Source organism: Sphaerodactylus townsendi, linkage group LG10 (genome assembly GCF_021028975.2).
Source record: "Sphaerodactylus townsendi isolate TG3544 linkage group LG10, MPM_Stown_v2.3, whole genome shotgun sequence".
Taxonomy (NCBI): Eukaryota; Metazoa; Chordata; class Lepidosauria; order Squamata; family Sphaerodactylidae; genus Sphaerodactylus; species Sphaerodactylus townsendi.
The window spans coordinates 46,886,080-46,900,002 of record NC_059434.1 but is presented as its reverse complement, the minus strand read 5'-3'; the positions used below and the strand labels follow the sequence as shown (position 1 = coordinate 46,900,002).

General features: G+C 37.2%; 1 protein-coding gene across 1 annotated transcript in view; it reads right to left on the bottom strand.

Annotated features, from left to right (window-relative positions):
• The window catches only part of LRBA (LPS responsive beige-like anchor protein), a 452,503-nt gene that overhangs the window by 193,275 nt on the left and 245,305 nt on the right, over positions 1-13,923 (bottom strand). The window contains 1 exon segment of the mRNA XM_048509137.1: positions 6,365-6,488. Coding sequence (XP_048365094.1) covers positions 6,365-6,488 — 124 coding nt within the window.

Genomic DNA, 13,923 nt, shown 5'->3' with positions numbered 1-13,923 from the left:
ATTTCAGGCTCTTCTAGCAAAATAAAAGTATGAAAACCATTACTGTCTAATAAAACAGACTGCTCATTTTTTAACTAGCTGTAACTTATTGAATGTGAATACTCAATTCCTTATGATCAGGATGAGAGACTAGAAGCATGCCATGGGAACGCCATATATTTTATACCACATACATTACAGTATAGTTGGTGAATAATCTATATATTTGCCTACCTGACAGTCTAAAAGCTTTACTGGCACTCTTGTGTCATGTGTATTGGCTGAGAGGTATTTGGGGAGAAAATGGGAAGTCTTGAATTACTTTAAACCATTCTTTTTCTCAGGCTAACATGCGCACCAAGGATGCCTTTCTTAAGACTACATGGGATAGAGTTAAGGATGGTGATTGGATGTTTTATAGGTCAGAATGCTCCCTGAATGACAGCTCTTTCACCTGATGACATAATTGTGGAAATTAATTCTGGCAGGTAAGATAGAAAAGTAGTGACAGGTGAGCATATGACTGACATCTGGCGTTTGGGTGGAAAGAAAGTTGAGTTTATTCGATATTGCAGTGCAAGGCTTATTCCAGAAGCAAGTTTTGAAAAAAAAATCAGGATTGTTTATAATATGGTTACCAAGATGAAATGAGATCAGTCATATGTCAACTACACAATGCAAACTGTCGTTCAGAAAAAAATGGTTGGGTTTGATTGGGGACTTTTGTTGTTGTTCTGAAAGTATCTGCTAGTGCTCAGCCTTATAAAGGAACTCCTTCATATGTATAACTGCTGTTTTTTTCGCTATTCTTGATGTTAAACATGTGAAAGCCTATACCATTTAAAACACTAGTTGCACCATCAAAAATATAACTTGGTACATCTGATTGGAATCAACAGAGTTTAGTATTCTGAAACTTTCACAAAGAAATTCACATTAAATCACTTCCTAAGAGTTAAATCCTTTCAAAAAGTAAATAAAATAGAATTTCCTCCTTTTAAAAAACCCTGAGATTAATTTTGTTGATCAAAATACTGCTGCTGAAGTCAAGGTCATTTGGAGTTGGTTGGATGCAGTAAACTTTTCAGTTAAGTCACCCTCAATTTCTGCTTGTTACTGCAGAATTTGTTCTATGTGGGTTTTGTCCATGCAGGTTCCATGGTCCTCAGCACTGCCCTATTGGTGATCAAAGGAAGCCCCACCCTCCTTTTTTATCAATGAAAAACTGGTTGGACATAACCCATTCTGTGCATTATTCATCAGGTGAAATATTTCAGAGTACCTTTAATTCTATATTCTCCATCTAAGATCTATAATTCAGACACAGAATTCACAGCATATGCTTATCTCACTGACATCAATAAGTTAGGCCAGTTTAATGATTTGCTACATTGCAGTTGTTATTTCCTCAGTCATTTCTCTTATTCTACATCCCATTCTGCACAATCTCATTCACTACCAGCCCCATGTTTTTTATTCATCCCCGTCCTGACATCTGGAATGTGCTTCCTTTGTACTAAAGTCATCACCCAGCATCCTCTTCTCCTTCAAAATCTCCACAAAACCCACTGGTCTGAAGGCTTTCTTGATCCATTAGAGCCTCCCTTTGCCTGCAACACTCCCTCATAATTTACCCACTCTTGCTATCTTTTTATAAATCTTTTTCTTCCTTCAGTTTTGCTCAACAATTATGCAGAATCCAGGAAGGTTCCAGTTTGAGAACTCCCAATATAGGTGAACCTAATGAAACACCTGCCTGGTGTTTTCCCTTCATGTTTATTCTCAGCAAAATGTTTCCTAGTTCCTTTTCTGACATAAATATTAACTACTGATGTTGTTAACAGTTGTGTTTTGAAAAAGTATTACAGGTAGACAGAAATGCGGCTATGGTTCAGTGGCAGAGGATCTGCCATGCTTGTAGAAAATCCCAGGTTCAATGCACAGTATATCCCGCTGAAGGGATATAAAAGTGCTTACCTGAGACCCTGGAAAGATGCCACCTTACTGAGTAGCCAGCACTAACCTTGATGAACCAATGCTCTGATGTGCCATAAGGCAGCTCTATGTGTTCAAATAGCAATATTCCTTGAACAATCAGGGCTCCTAGTGGTCAGGCTAGAAAACAGACTGAACTGCTTGTGCTGGTCATGCCAAATGAGGAATGAGACTGAGGTTATCTTATTCAGGAATGAGAAAGACTGAACCAAGACAAGCTGATTCTATTCAGGAACTCCAAACAGGTGGAGTAAATCAGAGGTCAGTAAGTAACAAGTTTAGTGATCCAATAAACCAGGAATAGACAGTTAAAAAAGAAACAGAGAGAACTGAGACAAGGTACTCAGTCTGTGCTCCATTTAATGGTCTTTGTTTTCCAAAGACTGACGACAAGATATTGATATGTAAAGCAGGGAAGGAAATGTGCCCACATGTAGACATGAGGCTGCCTTATATTGGTCCTTATTACCTTGGTCTATCAAAGTCAGAATGGTCTATTCAGACTGGGAATAGCTCTACCATATCTAAGGCAGAGGTCTTCCACATTGCCTACCAACGGTACCTTTTAATGGGAGATGCTTTGCCACTGAGCCACAGCCCCTGCTCAATCATGTAGGAGAAAAGCAGGCAAGGTAAGGGTTGATGAAGATGTTTAGCACAAAGGACATCTGTGGTCTTCAAGAAGGTTCCAGTTAGAGGGCTCCTGCATGGGTGATCCTAACAAGTTGTTATTGTCAAGATAAAAAATGCAAAAAAGCCCATATCCTGACAGCAGGATGAAACAAATACATAAAGTTTCCATCAACACTCATAAAACACACTAGTGAAATGTTAAGATGTTTGTGGGAAAGAGAGAGCTATATAAAGAATACACTGCAGTTTTGTTGTCAGATGTACTTAAATGATTCATATTAGCCAAATCCCTCAATTCTTAGTTTTGAAATGAGTTAGAACAAATCTCATCTTTGCTCTCACAACTATTCATTAAGAATGTATCTATTAGACTGGATAAATGGTGAGAGTAGAATAGATAAAACACTTCTTTTTTACAGGGTGCTGCAGATTTCGACAAAGCACACTGAATTTAACACACTTTCCATGGGAGTTTACTTTTATTCAGTAGCAAAGGCAAAAATTAGAGAACAGTACAGTTTTTACACTGACTTTTACAAATAACCACTTCCGGTCTTACCTCTTTTCCTCCACTCTGAAAAATCTACAGTTCTTTTTTCCCAGGCAATTTAATGTGTGCTCGGTAAGGGCAATTAAATTGTCAGAATTAAAAAAAAATGTTTTTAACTAGAAGGTAGCCAGAAGTATAGTCATGGGGCTGATATTGATTGTCTGAACAGAGAACATTAGTCTTCAGGTATTTATTCTGCCACCACTGCACCAGAGGCTCTTCTTCAAATCAAATCAATCCCTAAGCGAGATGGCTACTGAAATGCGTAAATGGAGCTGAGTTTTGCTGTTTCTCTCTCTAGGCCTTACTATACCATATCTTGGTTTCAAATTGTTTTTTGATCTCTACCACTTCTGATTGAAAGTTCTCACTGTCTATGTTTTCTAAGGTAGGAGCTATGGGGGAAACTTCCCTACATTAATTAGCATTTTAAATTAATCTCCAAATGTATCAAATGGAAATAGGGCTGCACATAGTCTTTCTTTTTGTTTGAATAGTATGCATATTGTGAATGCTCAATACTGTCACAATCTACAACAATAGTGGTATTTAATTGCTATGACAATTCTAAGGCAAACAGCATTTACAATTTTTCTTATTGCTGTTTACACTGTAAACCCCAGTTCTTCTCTCACCTTCTCCCAATAGATGATTCTAAGTTGAAGCAAGTGAAAAAGGAAAAATACACACACAGACACACACTCTAAAATAAGCAAAATTTGGAAAGAAAAGGAACTCTTTGTCAATGTAACAAACCATGCATGCTGCACAAGGACGATTATCAGTCTGATATACATCCCAGCTAAGTGAAAACACTTGGAATTAAAACAATGCAGTTCAATTGAGCAAAATGGGTCAGAATTGACTTGAATCCAATTGTCATAAATGGATTGTGGAATGGAGTATAAATAACTGGTACAGAACGTTTTCAAATTATTAAAAAAAACAGGACATGTACTTGTTAGGTATGTCTGTACATAGGATAAGAATGTTTAGATGTGAGAGGTCAAAATGCTAGGTTTTATGGGTAATATGGACCGTTCCCCTAAAAACATTATTCAAAGCAAAAATGCTATTGGAGTCTAATCTAAAAAAAATGCTTGTGAGAGAGAAGAGGAGTCTGATATTAAGAAGTGAACAAACCCTCTAACAGCGACATCCTAAGCAGATTGACTCAGAATCCTACTCTAAGCCTACTCAATGGGGCTTTCTCCTCTAAAAGTGTTCTTAGGATCGCACAGCAGGCACCATGAACTGCCCTTCTGCCACTGGGCTGGCTTGACCCAAGTTTTGGGGAGACCATCAGCCCACCATAATGGCTAGTCCACCCTTGAATGTAAGCCATTTACTTATTCTGGAGCTGTTGAGCTACATTTCTTGCTTTTTTATTTTAACAATAGCTTGCTGTTATTTAACATAATCCCCATTTTTAGGAGAAGATACAAATGCAAATACAGAAATATTTGCCTCAGGAATGATCTTTTCATGAATCTTGAAGATTGCGTTAATATGGAGGACAGATCAAATGAGCAGTATAAGATTGTTGTGCTGCTTTGCATATTCTAGTACATAATGTCATTCCCCTCTCCAAGGCAAATTATTTTAACTGTATTTTAACTGGGGAGGTCAATTTGACAAATTTATAAAATAATTTCAGTCAAAAATACAAGAATTATTGGCTCTGTTTAAGATCATCAGTATTATTCCATAGAACTAAAAAAAGGTGTAAAAAATTCACACATAATAAAAATTCTAGTAAAATAGTTTCCTGCTTCCAGTTGCGGCAATCTGTAATTAAATCTTTGTGCTTAAAGCAGTCTGCAAAAAAAATATTATGGTGTTCTACAAAACATAAATGTTTATTATTTAATAGTACTGCTATAAGATCACACAGTGCATTTATTTCTATAAAGATGATTCAAATCTTTTGTCCCATAAAATGTACAGTAGATGCACGTTAAAATTTCCAATCAGTAGACTGTGAAGAGACACTATTGATGTAAGTTAATGTTACAGTTCATTACGGCAAGCATAAGGAATGTAACTGAGTGTCAGTTTTACAGAATGGTCAAGCAGGATTAGTCTGTGCAAAACCCTTTCTGCATATACAGAGCAAAAGTTGGCAAGAAATCCCAAAGCAGAAATTAAGCCTACATCTCATCCTTTTTTCTGTCCTTTGGCTAAAGATGTGAGGATTATAGACTATTATTGCACTTACCTCATATTATTGATTGTTCTTTCTATGGTTATTTGTTTTAAAGGACTTCTGTCACATGTGGCATTATAGTGGCTGACATACTGAAGATGTTTTCCTCTAGAAATGGATGTTCATAGGTAGCTCCAAGAGGTTAAGGTGCTTGGCTCAGATGAAATTTTTTAATTATGAACAGTCATACAATGCTATCATAATTTCCAATAGCCATGAACTGCTTACCAAAACGGCAGAAATGAATTTACTAATTTGTACCTGGTTTCATGAAACGTCAATTTCTCAAGTGAAATATTATTATTAACAGCAAAATTAATATCAGTTTTAAACTAATTTCAATGGCATTTGTTATGTTATTCCCCATTTAGCTCCCAGGAAAACCTTAACACATGACAAAGCCGAACTTTAAAGCCATTAAAAACGATTGCTTACTGAACACATGGTGCTTTACAACTTTAAATTAGAAAATATATTGCTGTTTTGATGATGTTAATGTATTATATAACAAAAAAGGGAAAAATGCTCATAGAATTTAGTTCTCATATTAGCAGAGGACACTGTGCTCTGTATCACCTCCTAGATTTAAAAAAATTCAGGAGAACTGAAACAGAATTCCTGACAATATAGTTAGGTTTGTACGCAGTTTTCCATTTAAACTGAAGCTACTTAAAATAATCACTAAGGTTTTCTCACAGGAAAAACACTCTTGCCATGTTATTATAACATATATATGTAATTTACCACAAAACTATACCAAAGGAATAAAGGAATCTTCTACCTTTGTCTGTAATCATTGGCAAGTTCAATGCTCTATGCAAAAAGCTCACAGTCAAATGCCATTAGGGTATAATTAGGTCTTTAAATGCACAGGTCTGAAATGCAAGGGACAGACTTTTGAATGTGAACAGTTTCACATCCTCTCAGACAAATGAAGCTCGAACCGTCATTGCCATACATTGTACCTGCTGCTGCTGGCAAGAAGCAGATTTTACACTGACCATGTTCTATGGCTGCTTTTAACGTTGCTTCAGGATGTGTCGATCCAAGGAGGTTCACAGCGACAAATGCATTAAGCCACGGCCATACGCAAGAGTCATCTTCCCAGGTAGTCAAGAGTCAGAACTCCACGAGGGACGACTTCTACAATGGAAACAGGAGGGAGCCACATATGTTAGCAATTATCAAACAGCATGGTAGCACTGAATTTCTGCATAAAGCTTTCCTTGTTTGCTCTAGGCCTTAAAAAAAATAGCACCCAAACCTTTTTCTACAATCTTTAACTTAGGTATGTCCTTGAAAATAACAATATCACCTTCCAGTCTGAGGAACTCCTTTCTCTTTTTTTTTCTTGGAAGGTGAAATGAGCACTAAATACATCATTTTGAAATGAATTGCTGACAGTGTGATCAGTTTCCCCACACTCTAGTGGCATGTGCTCCGATTTCAGCCTCATTTCAGCCTCAGCAGGGCACCTTTCTCAGTGACTGCATTTATAAACCAGAATAGGGAAAAGGCTATTATAAATATGGTATAGCATTACCTATATTAATCAAAGTCTGTCCCCCTTCATTTTTCTTCCTAATTTGTGCCTTTTTGCACAAGGTCAGTAAATCACACATGAATTCTTGGTAGAGAAAGTGTTAACTGTAATGAATACTTCTGTTATATGATTATGTATGTGATAATAAAATATTACTCTGTTTAGATGTGCAGGAATTTAATTAAAATAATCTCTTAAAATATTCATTACATTTAGCCCCTGAGGCTTAGAACAACACAAGAAAATATATTTCGTTTTCATTTTCTGTTTTTAAACAAACTACACCAGGAGAGTGAAATAGCAATCTATTTTCAAACAATTCAGATTGGATTTCTTTTTTATGCAGCTGCATTTTTGCATTTAATTAACAACTACTATGCTATACTGTGCAATATTGAAGCCATTTTAAAATTTACATTTAGAAAAAAGCTTTTAATCACATTTGTTATTTTCCACATTGTATTATTCAAATATGTATATATCTTTTTTATATGGTCATATATAAATGTCAGATACTATCTTGTTAGATTATCATGAATAAGTGTGCTGTAAAACTGTATATTAATCATTAAAAACTGCAAAGGCAACCAACTCAGGTGTGCATTCTTACATTCACAATTTATGCACGCACACACGTATCTGCACGTTATATAATAAAAAAACAAAGCCTACAAAGAGATTGTTACGAGAGATCTACAACCAATTTGCATGCTTACATTACAAAGTTATAATTTTATTTATAAAAGAATGTTTTTATGACTACTAAACCAAAACTAGAAATTATAACCTATTTTCTCTTACATCAGCTAATAATCACTGTATATCAGTCAGCTCTGACAAATTAGCAGCTCTGATTAATTTATAGATTAGACATTATTATGAACACACAATACTGCTGGGGTCTTCCCTCTTTATTTAGACACCTAAAAGACAAAACGTTTCTTGTCAAAGGGTAAATTACAGTCTTAGACAATATACAGTTGGAAAACAAACAAACAAGACTTGAAAGACTTTATTTTCCAAGTAATTCCATGAAAGTTATCTGGAAGTGTTATATACATCAGAAGAAACCCCTACATTTGCTCACAGCATGATTAATAACTTAAAATTCTCCATTACTGATTACCACCCTCACCACCCCCGAAGACAGAACACAAGCCTGCTATGTGTATGCCTTTGATAGCCATAGAGCATAGATAGTCACTTCATCATTCTGCCTTCCTTCATTTATTAGTTAAAATTACAATAAAATATCAACTAGGATACAGTTGTGAAATCGGAATCTGTTTCTCAATCTTACAGGGAAGGATACAATTAGAGTCTATTCATCAGTATGGGAATCAGCACAAGTAATTAGTTCCCTCAACTGAGATCTTCCACAAAGCTTATTGTAATCAGTTTCACAACCGTCTGAAAATGAAAAGGTAATGGAGGCTTCTAAAATTTGTTAACTGCTATAGTCATCAATCGTTCCAATGGTATGCCCTACAGTATTATGCAAAGATGGTAAATTATTAATTTGTCATCCATTCATCTTTCTGAACTTTCACTGTAATTAAATGATGGGGGTTTTTTGGTTAAAATTACTACATGTTATATAACTGTGTTAACACTAGGAAAATTAATGCAACAACAGAGAAAGACATGAAAACACACTATTGGGAAAATCACAGATTTCAAATGCTTACATTGGACTGAAAACTCCTTGTATGGTGTATTTACTGAGGATGCCTCATATTTGCTTTATTTTAGTGCATAATTATAGTTAACTGTAGGATGTGTTTGAGAACATGTGGATTATGAAAAAAAAATCTGCCCTTTAATGTGCAGTGTCGTTTATAAAGCACTAATACACTAACATATCGGCAATAAAATCTGCACTGGCTAAGACATTATAATAATGATTAATGATGATAATAGTAATCATCATCATCATCATCATAATATTCAAAGGATAGATCACAACATCTTCACCAGCAGGTTCAATGCTCTACTTAAAATAAGGGAAGAATTTAAAGAACTGATAGTACTACCTGAATCCACCATATTCATTTGTTACCTTTGCAGCAAGGGGCAGACACATACCCTCAATCTTACTGGAACAATAGGACAAGAATGAATTTTGCCTCAACTAAAGAGGGTGCACAGAAACCAACTTAGCAAGACCACACTGCATTTTAGTGTATTGATTGCATGACTATCTTTTTTGTTTTGTCTTCTGACAATGTGGTAATTTAACAAAACACTGTAAATAGAGACGAGGGAAACAGTGCCCAACAGCAGCTTTTTAAGGATCCCAAAATGCTAACTTCATACTAGTACAATAACCACCAGCAATTGGCAACTTCTAGCGGCTTGTGAGTTGCATATGTCCTCCTTCAATATCACTTCTGGGCTGACTAGCTAAAGTTAAAAGCTCTAGCCTAGACCAACACATTAGTTGCATGGATGTAAAGGAAAACTCAACAATGACTTGTAGCTAAGATAGAAACATTCACTTCTGGGAAAATAAAAGGGACTGTTTCTAAGAGGACAGCTGTGGGGAGACTATTTATATACACAGGAAATGACTGGATGTTATCCAGGAACAATCAAGGGCTACAGCCCAAGAACACAGCAAAAGTGAATTGTCTCATCATCTCTATGGTTGGCCCACTGTGAATGTAATCACCTACCACTGTGATGCACGTTTGCATAGCATCAAGGCCCAGACTGAACAGTTTTAAAATCACCTTCTCCACTCTCCCTACACATAAATTAATTACACAGAAAGCAGGAAGGTATAAATAATGATGTTGAAGTATCCTGCAATGTTTGAACAACTATCATTAATAACTCACATGGTCAAGTTCGGCAATACCAGTTTCTTTAGCAGTACATGGAAAGGGCAATGGCTACAGCTGTGCAGAGAGAAAAGGAATTTATGAGAGTGGGCAACAAAAGTGGAGCCTCCCAAATTATGACGTGGATTGCTTAGACAACCATTTATTTTGAGTCACGTAAAACATCTAAACACAATCCAAATTTTTATGGTTTTCATGAAGAGGGACCAAACTAGGCTAACATTTCACGGAAGTGAGTTCAATCTTGAATGAATGCAGCAGTGTCTGCTATAAAAACTAGTTTAAAAGGTTAAAAAAAACTATCTACGTGAAGGGTAATTTTGCCAAATATAAAACCAGACAGAAAGTACAGTGCAGTAGCTTTAATAAACCACATGCTGTAATGAAAACAGGAGACTAGTCTGGAGCTCATTTCACAAGATGCCTGTTCAAAAGAAAAACATCTCTTGTTTCCTGGGCTGGAGGTTAAATACATCATGCAGGTAAAATGTTTGCTTATGCCTGGTCATGAGTGTGAGTTTTTGGACCACTGAGGAAAGTGCTTGACTGACAGCTCCAGAAGCCGAAGCTATTAATTATGCTCGTAGGTGTTCGTGTTGTGATGATCACCTTCTCAAAATGTTACGCTCTGTTTGAAATAATCAGAACAAATGCCTTAGGGCCAAACTAGATGTTCTGGTGTCACAACTTGTGTGTTACAATGAAAGCTGTGCCAATATATAAGAGGCAGCATGGGTGGGCAGAAAGGGAATACTGAATCCAGGCCCTTCTGAAATGCCTTCTCCTCAGCTGTTTTGTGTTGAGTAGAGAATATTTGGAGTCTGATGGGGTGGGGACTAGACATAAAAAACGGGTAACAGGGAGGCTTGAGCATCAACTCCCCTCTAGCTCACCATGCTGTACTCTCAATATCTCATGGAGCCCCCCTGGAAATTGGTTTAATCCACATAGCGACACATGCATTATACCATCATAGTCTGATTTGGTTAAAACAAATAACCCCCAAAACAGAATATGACCAAGTCAGAACACAACACAAGTAATGTCAAAGTCCAAGCAGTTTAAATCACAGCACTTTTGGAAAAGCTAAGATTCAGAATTTCCTACAAGGTTTAGATATATACAAAACGTCTAGGGTTTTTTTTTTCTTTTGATAGACAAATGTTGTTTCTGTCTGCTTCAACAATAGCACTTCACCAGAGAATGGGAAGAAATACTGCTATTCAGCCTGCCTGGCAAATTTGTGATCACACACAAGAATTTTCAACATCAGTGGTAATTGTGGAACAGATTGTGTGAACTTTTAATTTATCTCCAATTTCTTTCCTGCTAGATGGCACACTACCACAATAAAAGATTTTAATTGAATCAGGTTTATTTGAAGGAGCTTATTTGAAGAACTTAAAACTGCATTGCAGAGCATAGTTAGGGGTTCTTGCCTAGTTCTTGCCTATATATGATTGTGGAACTTTGTTGACAAAGTTCCTAAAAAGACAGAATGCTATACAAAGCAGGAAGACTGTACGAAGCAGACTGCCCTTATATCCTTGGACGAAAGGTTTGATTAAAAAATGGAGTAACATACAGATAATATTGGTTGGCTTTATTTATTGTACTAAATTTACACCCACCTTTCTGCCCACATATGGATCACCAAAGGCAGATTACAAATTAAAACATACTAATAAAATCACATCTTAAGAACCATCTAAGACAATTAAAATTGGAGTTTTTGTGACACAGCTAACTCTGGCATCAAGCATAAGGATAAGGAAATTGCTTAGTAAACGGGGTAGCCTAGGATTAATGTGAAGGGAACTCAAATGGCTTTAATGCCACCTTTTTAACCTTCAATATGTTATTGATCTATGTAGAGGGTAACACTAAGAACTGGCTGATCTGGCATGAACAAGACCAACTTTTCATGGCCAGCCCTCTCCTTTCCTCCATCCCACCACACCAGATAGAATTCGCCAACCCTTAATACCAAATCCTGTTTCTTCATATGCCCTGAAACCTGTGGGCTAATATAAAGCCAAAGTTAGTGCTATGAAGACATATATTGTTTTATTCACAGCACTGGTTTGCAGGGTCAGGTATGATCTTACATATGTTTATTTAGTAATACATCCCACTGAATTCAGTAAGACCTACTTCCTGGTTAAACATGCTTAGGATGTAACCTTTAGATTTTCAAAATATGCCAGAAAAATACATGTTTGATTATCAGTTGCTGGTTTCAAAATTGTTAACAGTAGCAGAAATTAAGCATGACAGTAAAAATAAACACGCTCCAATTGTTTTTATAAATTTGAAACTTCCTACCATAAAGGCTGTAACACTTCAAACGTTTGTCTAAGGATTTCTTCCTTATATCCAGCTGACATCAGCTACTGTAAAAATTTAAGATTACAACTAGGTCAACTACAAACTAAATAAATGGCTGGCTTGCCCTCCTTCAGCAAAAGTGTTATGCACTTGATTTTAAATTGAAAGATAAAAGTGATCAAGTTCCAGCGAGGCTTTACTTTCGTCATAAATCTAGATGAAATAACATCTAGGTATTAGAGGGCATCACGAGATAAAGCATTCTCTTCTGTCTCGTGAACTGAAATGCATTGTGCCTTCATGCAGATAGAGATGGAGAATACTAACTAAAGCCTCTACCATTTTTCAAACAGTAGCTATAAATAAAGTACAAGCTTCCCATCTCTGTACCATCTTAATGGAAAAAAACTGTTTCAGATATTAAAATATTTTCTAATCTTCACATATTTCTTTTAATGAAGCTTCAGAGAACATTAACTTCAATGAAGAACTGGATATAATTATGCTGAAACAGATTTTCATGCCTACTAATTTATGTAGTATCTTTTGGGCAGTCACTGTATTTAATGGAAGCTATAGTAAAGACACTATATACCAAAAAGGGATATGAATCTGATAACAACAGAACCAGGGACCAGAGGCGTAGCACGGGGGGAAAGTGCCCAGTACACTGGTGCGTCCTCTGCCCCTGCCCCCGCCCTGGACCGCCCCTACCATGCCCCCGCCACGCCCTGCCACACCCCCAAAGGGGAGCGTGCCCAGTGTGTTCTGCACCTCCGATCCCCTTGGAGCTACGCCTCTACCAGGAACATCAGTTATTTTGCATCTCCTGGAACCCCATAATGAACGCTAGTTAAGCCCTCTTCCAAATTTCAGAGTCCTTGTCTTTAGAATTAAAATTACCATTAATTTCCCTAGTAAAATATGCTTTTCATTTATTATCATAGTGATTCTTCCAAAGATTAGAAGAGATACCAAATAAGATGTGGTACAGATATAACACTTCAAAATTATCCTTGATTAGGAGATAGAAACTGTGCTATGGAGCCAGTGCTGCTTTGCGAATCCTAATCTATATATATAAAAAGCTAACCATCCGTTTGTTGGTGACCCCCTAACGCCGAAACGGCTGGACGGATTGCCCCCAAATTTTCACATGACGTCCCTCCCTGTTGCGGGCAGGTAATCAGACCTTCAAATTGCCAAAAGTCCATACCTGAGCCAGGTAAAACATCTTTTTCCTGGCGCACCAGGCCATGAACCTGGCTGTGTTTAACTGTCACTCTTGGAATGTTCGTGCAGCCTGTCTGTCTGTGGCCTGAGGGCTTGGTATGAGGGCTTAGAATGCTCGTGCAGATGGGCAGAGACGAGCAGTAAAAACAGTAAATAGGTAATATTGTTAGGTAATACGAGTGGAAATGAAACACATACACACTTTGCCATGTGAGACATCAGGTGGAGTCCCCCCCCACACACAAATGCAGGTAACTTTCACTCTCTGTGCCTCACCCACTACTATCACACGACACACATACTCTCATCCACACCCAGCTCATCCTCACACACCTCACTCTGCCCTCCCTCACATCCAACCACCACTTACCCTCTTTTACTCTCACCCATGATTCCGCCTTATTATTAAGCTCTCTTTTTACTAGAAGCAAACTGGAGTTTGCCTTTTTTCTTCTAAGTAGAAAATCCCACAGGGTGGGAGGCCGAATCCAACACTCACTGCCTCTTGCTTCTTTTGAACATAGCCCTTTAAAAACCCAGGGAGCTGGCCTCGATCTGAGCGCCTCACCACCTGCCTCTGCTGCCTGACTGGGATAGCCTCCTTGCCCCAGCT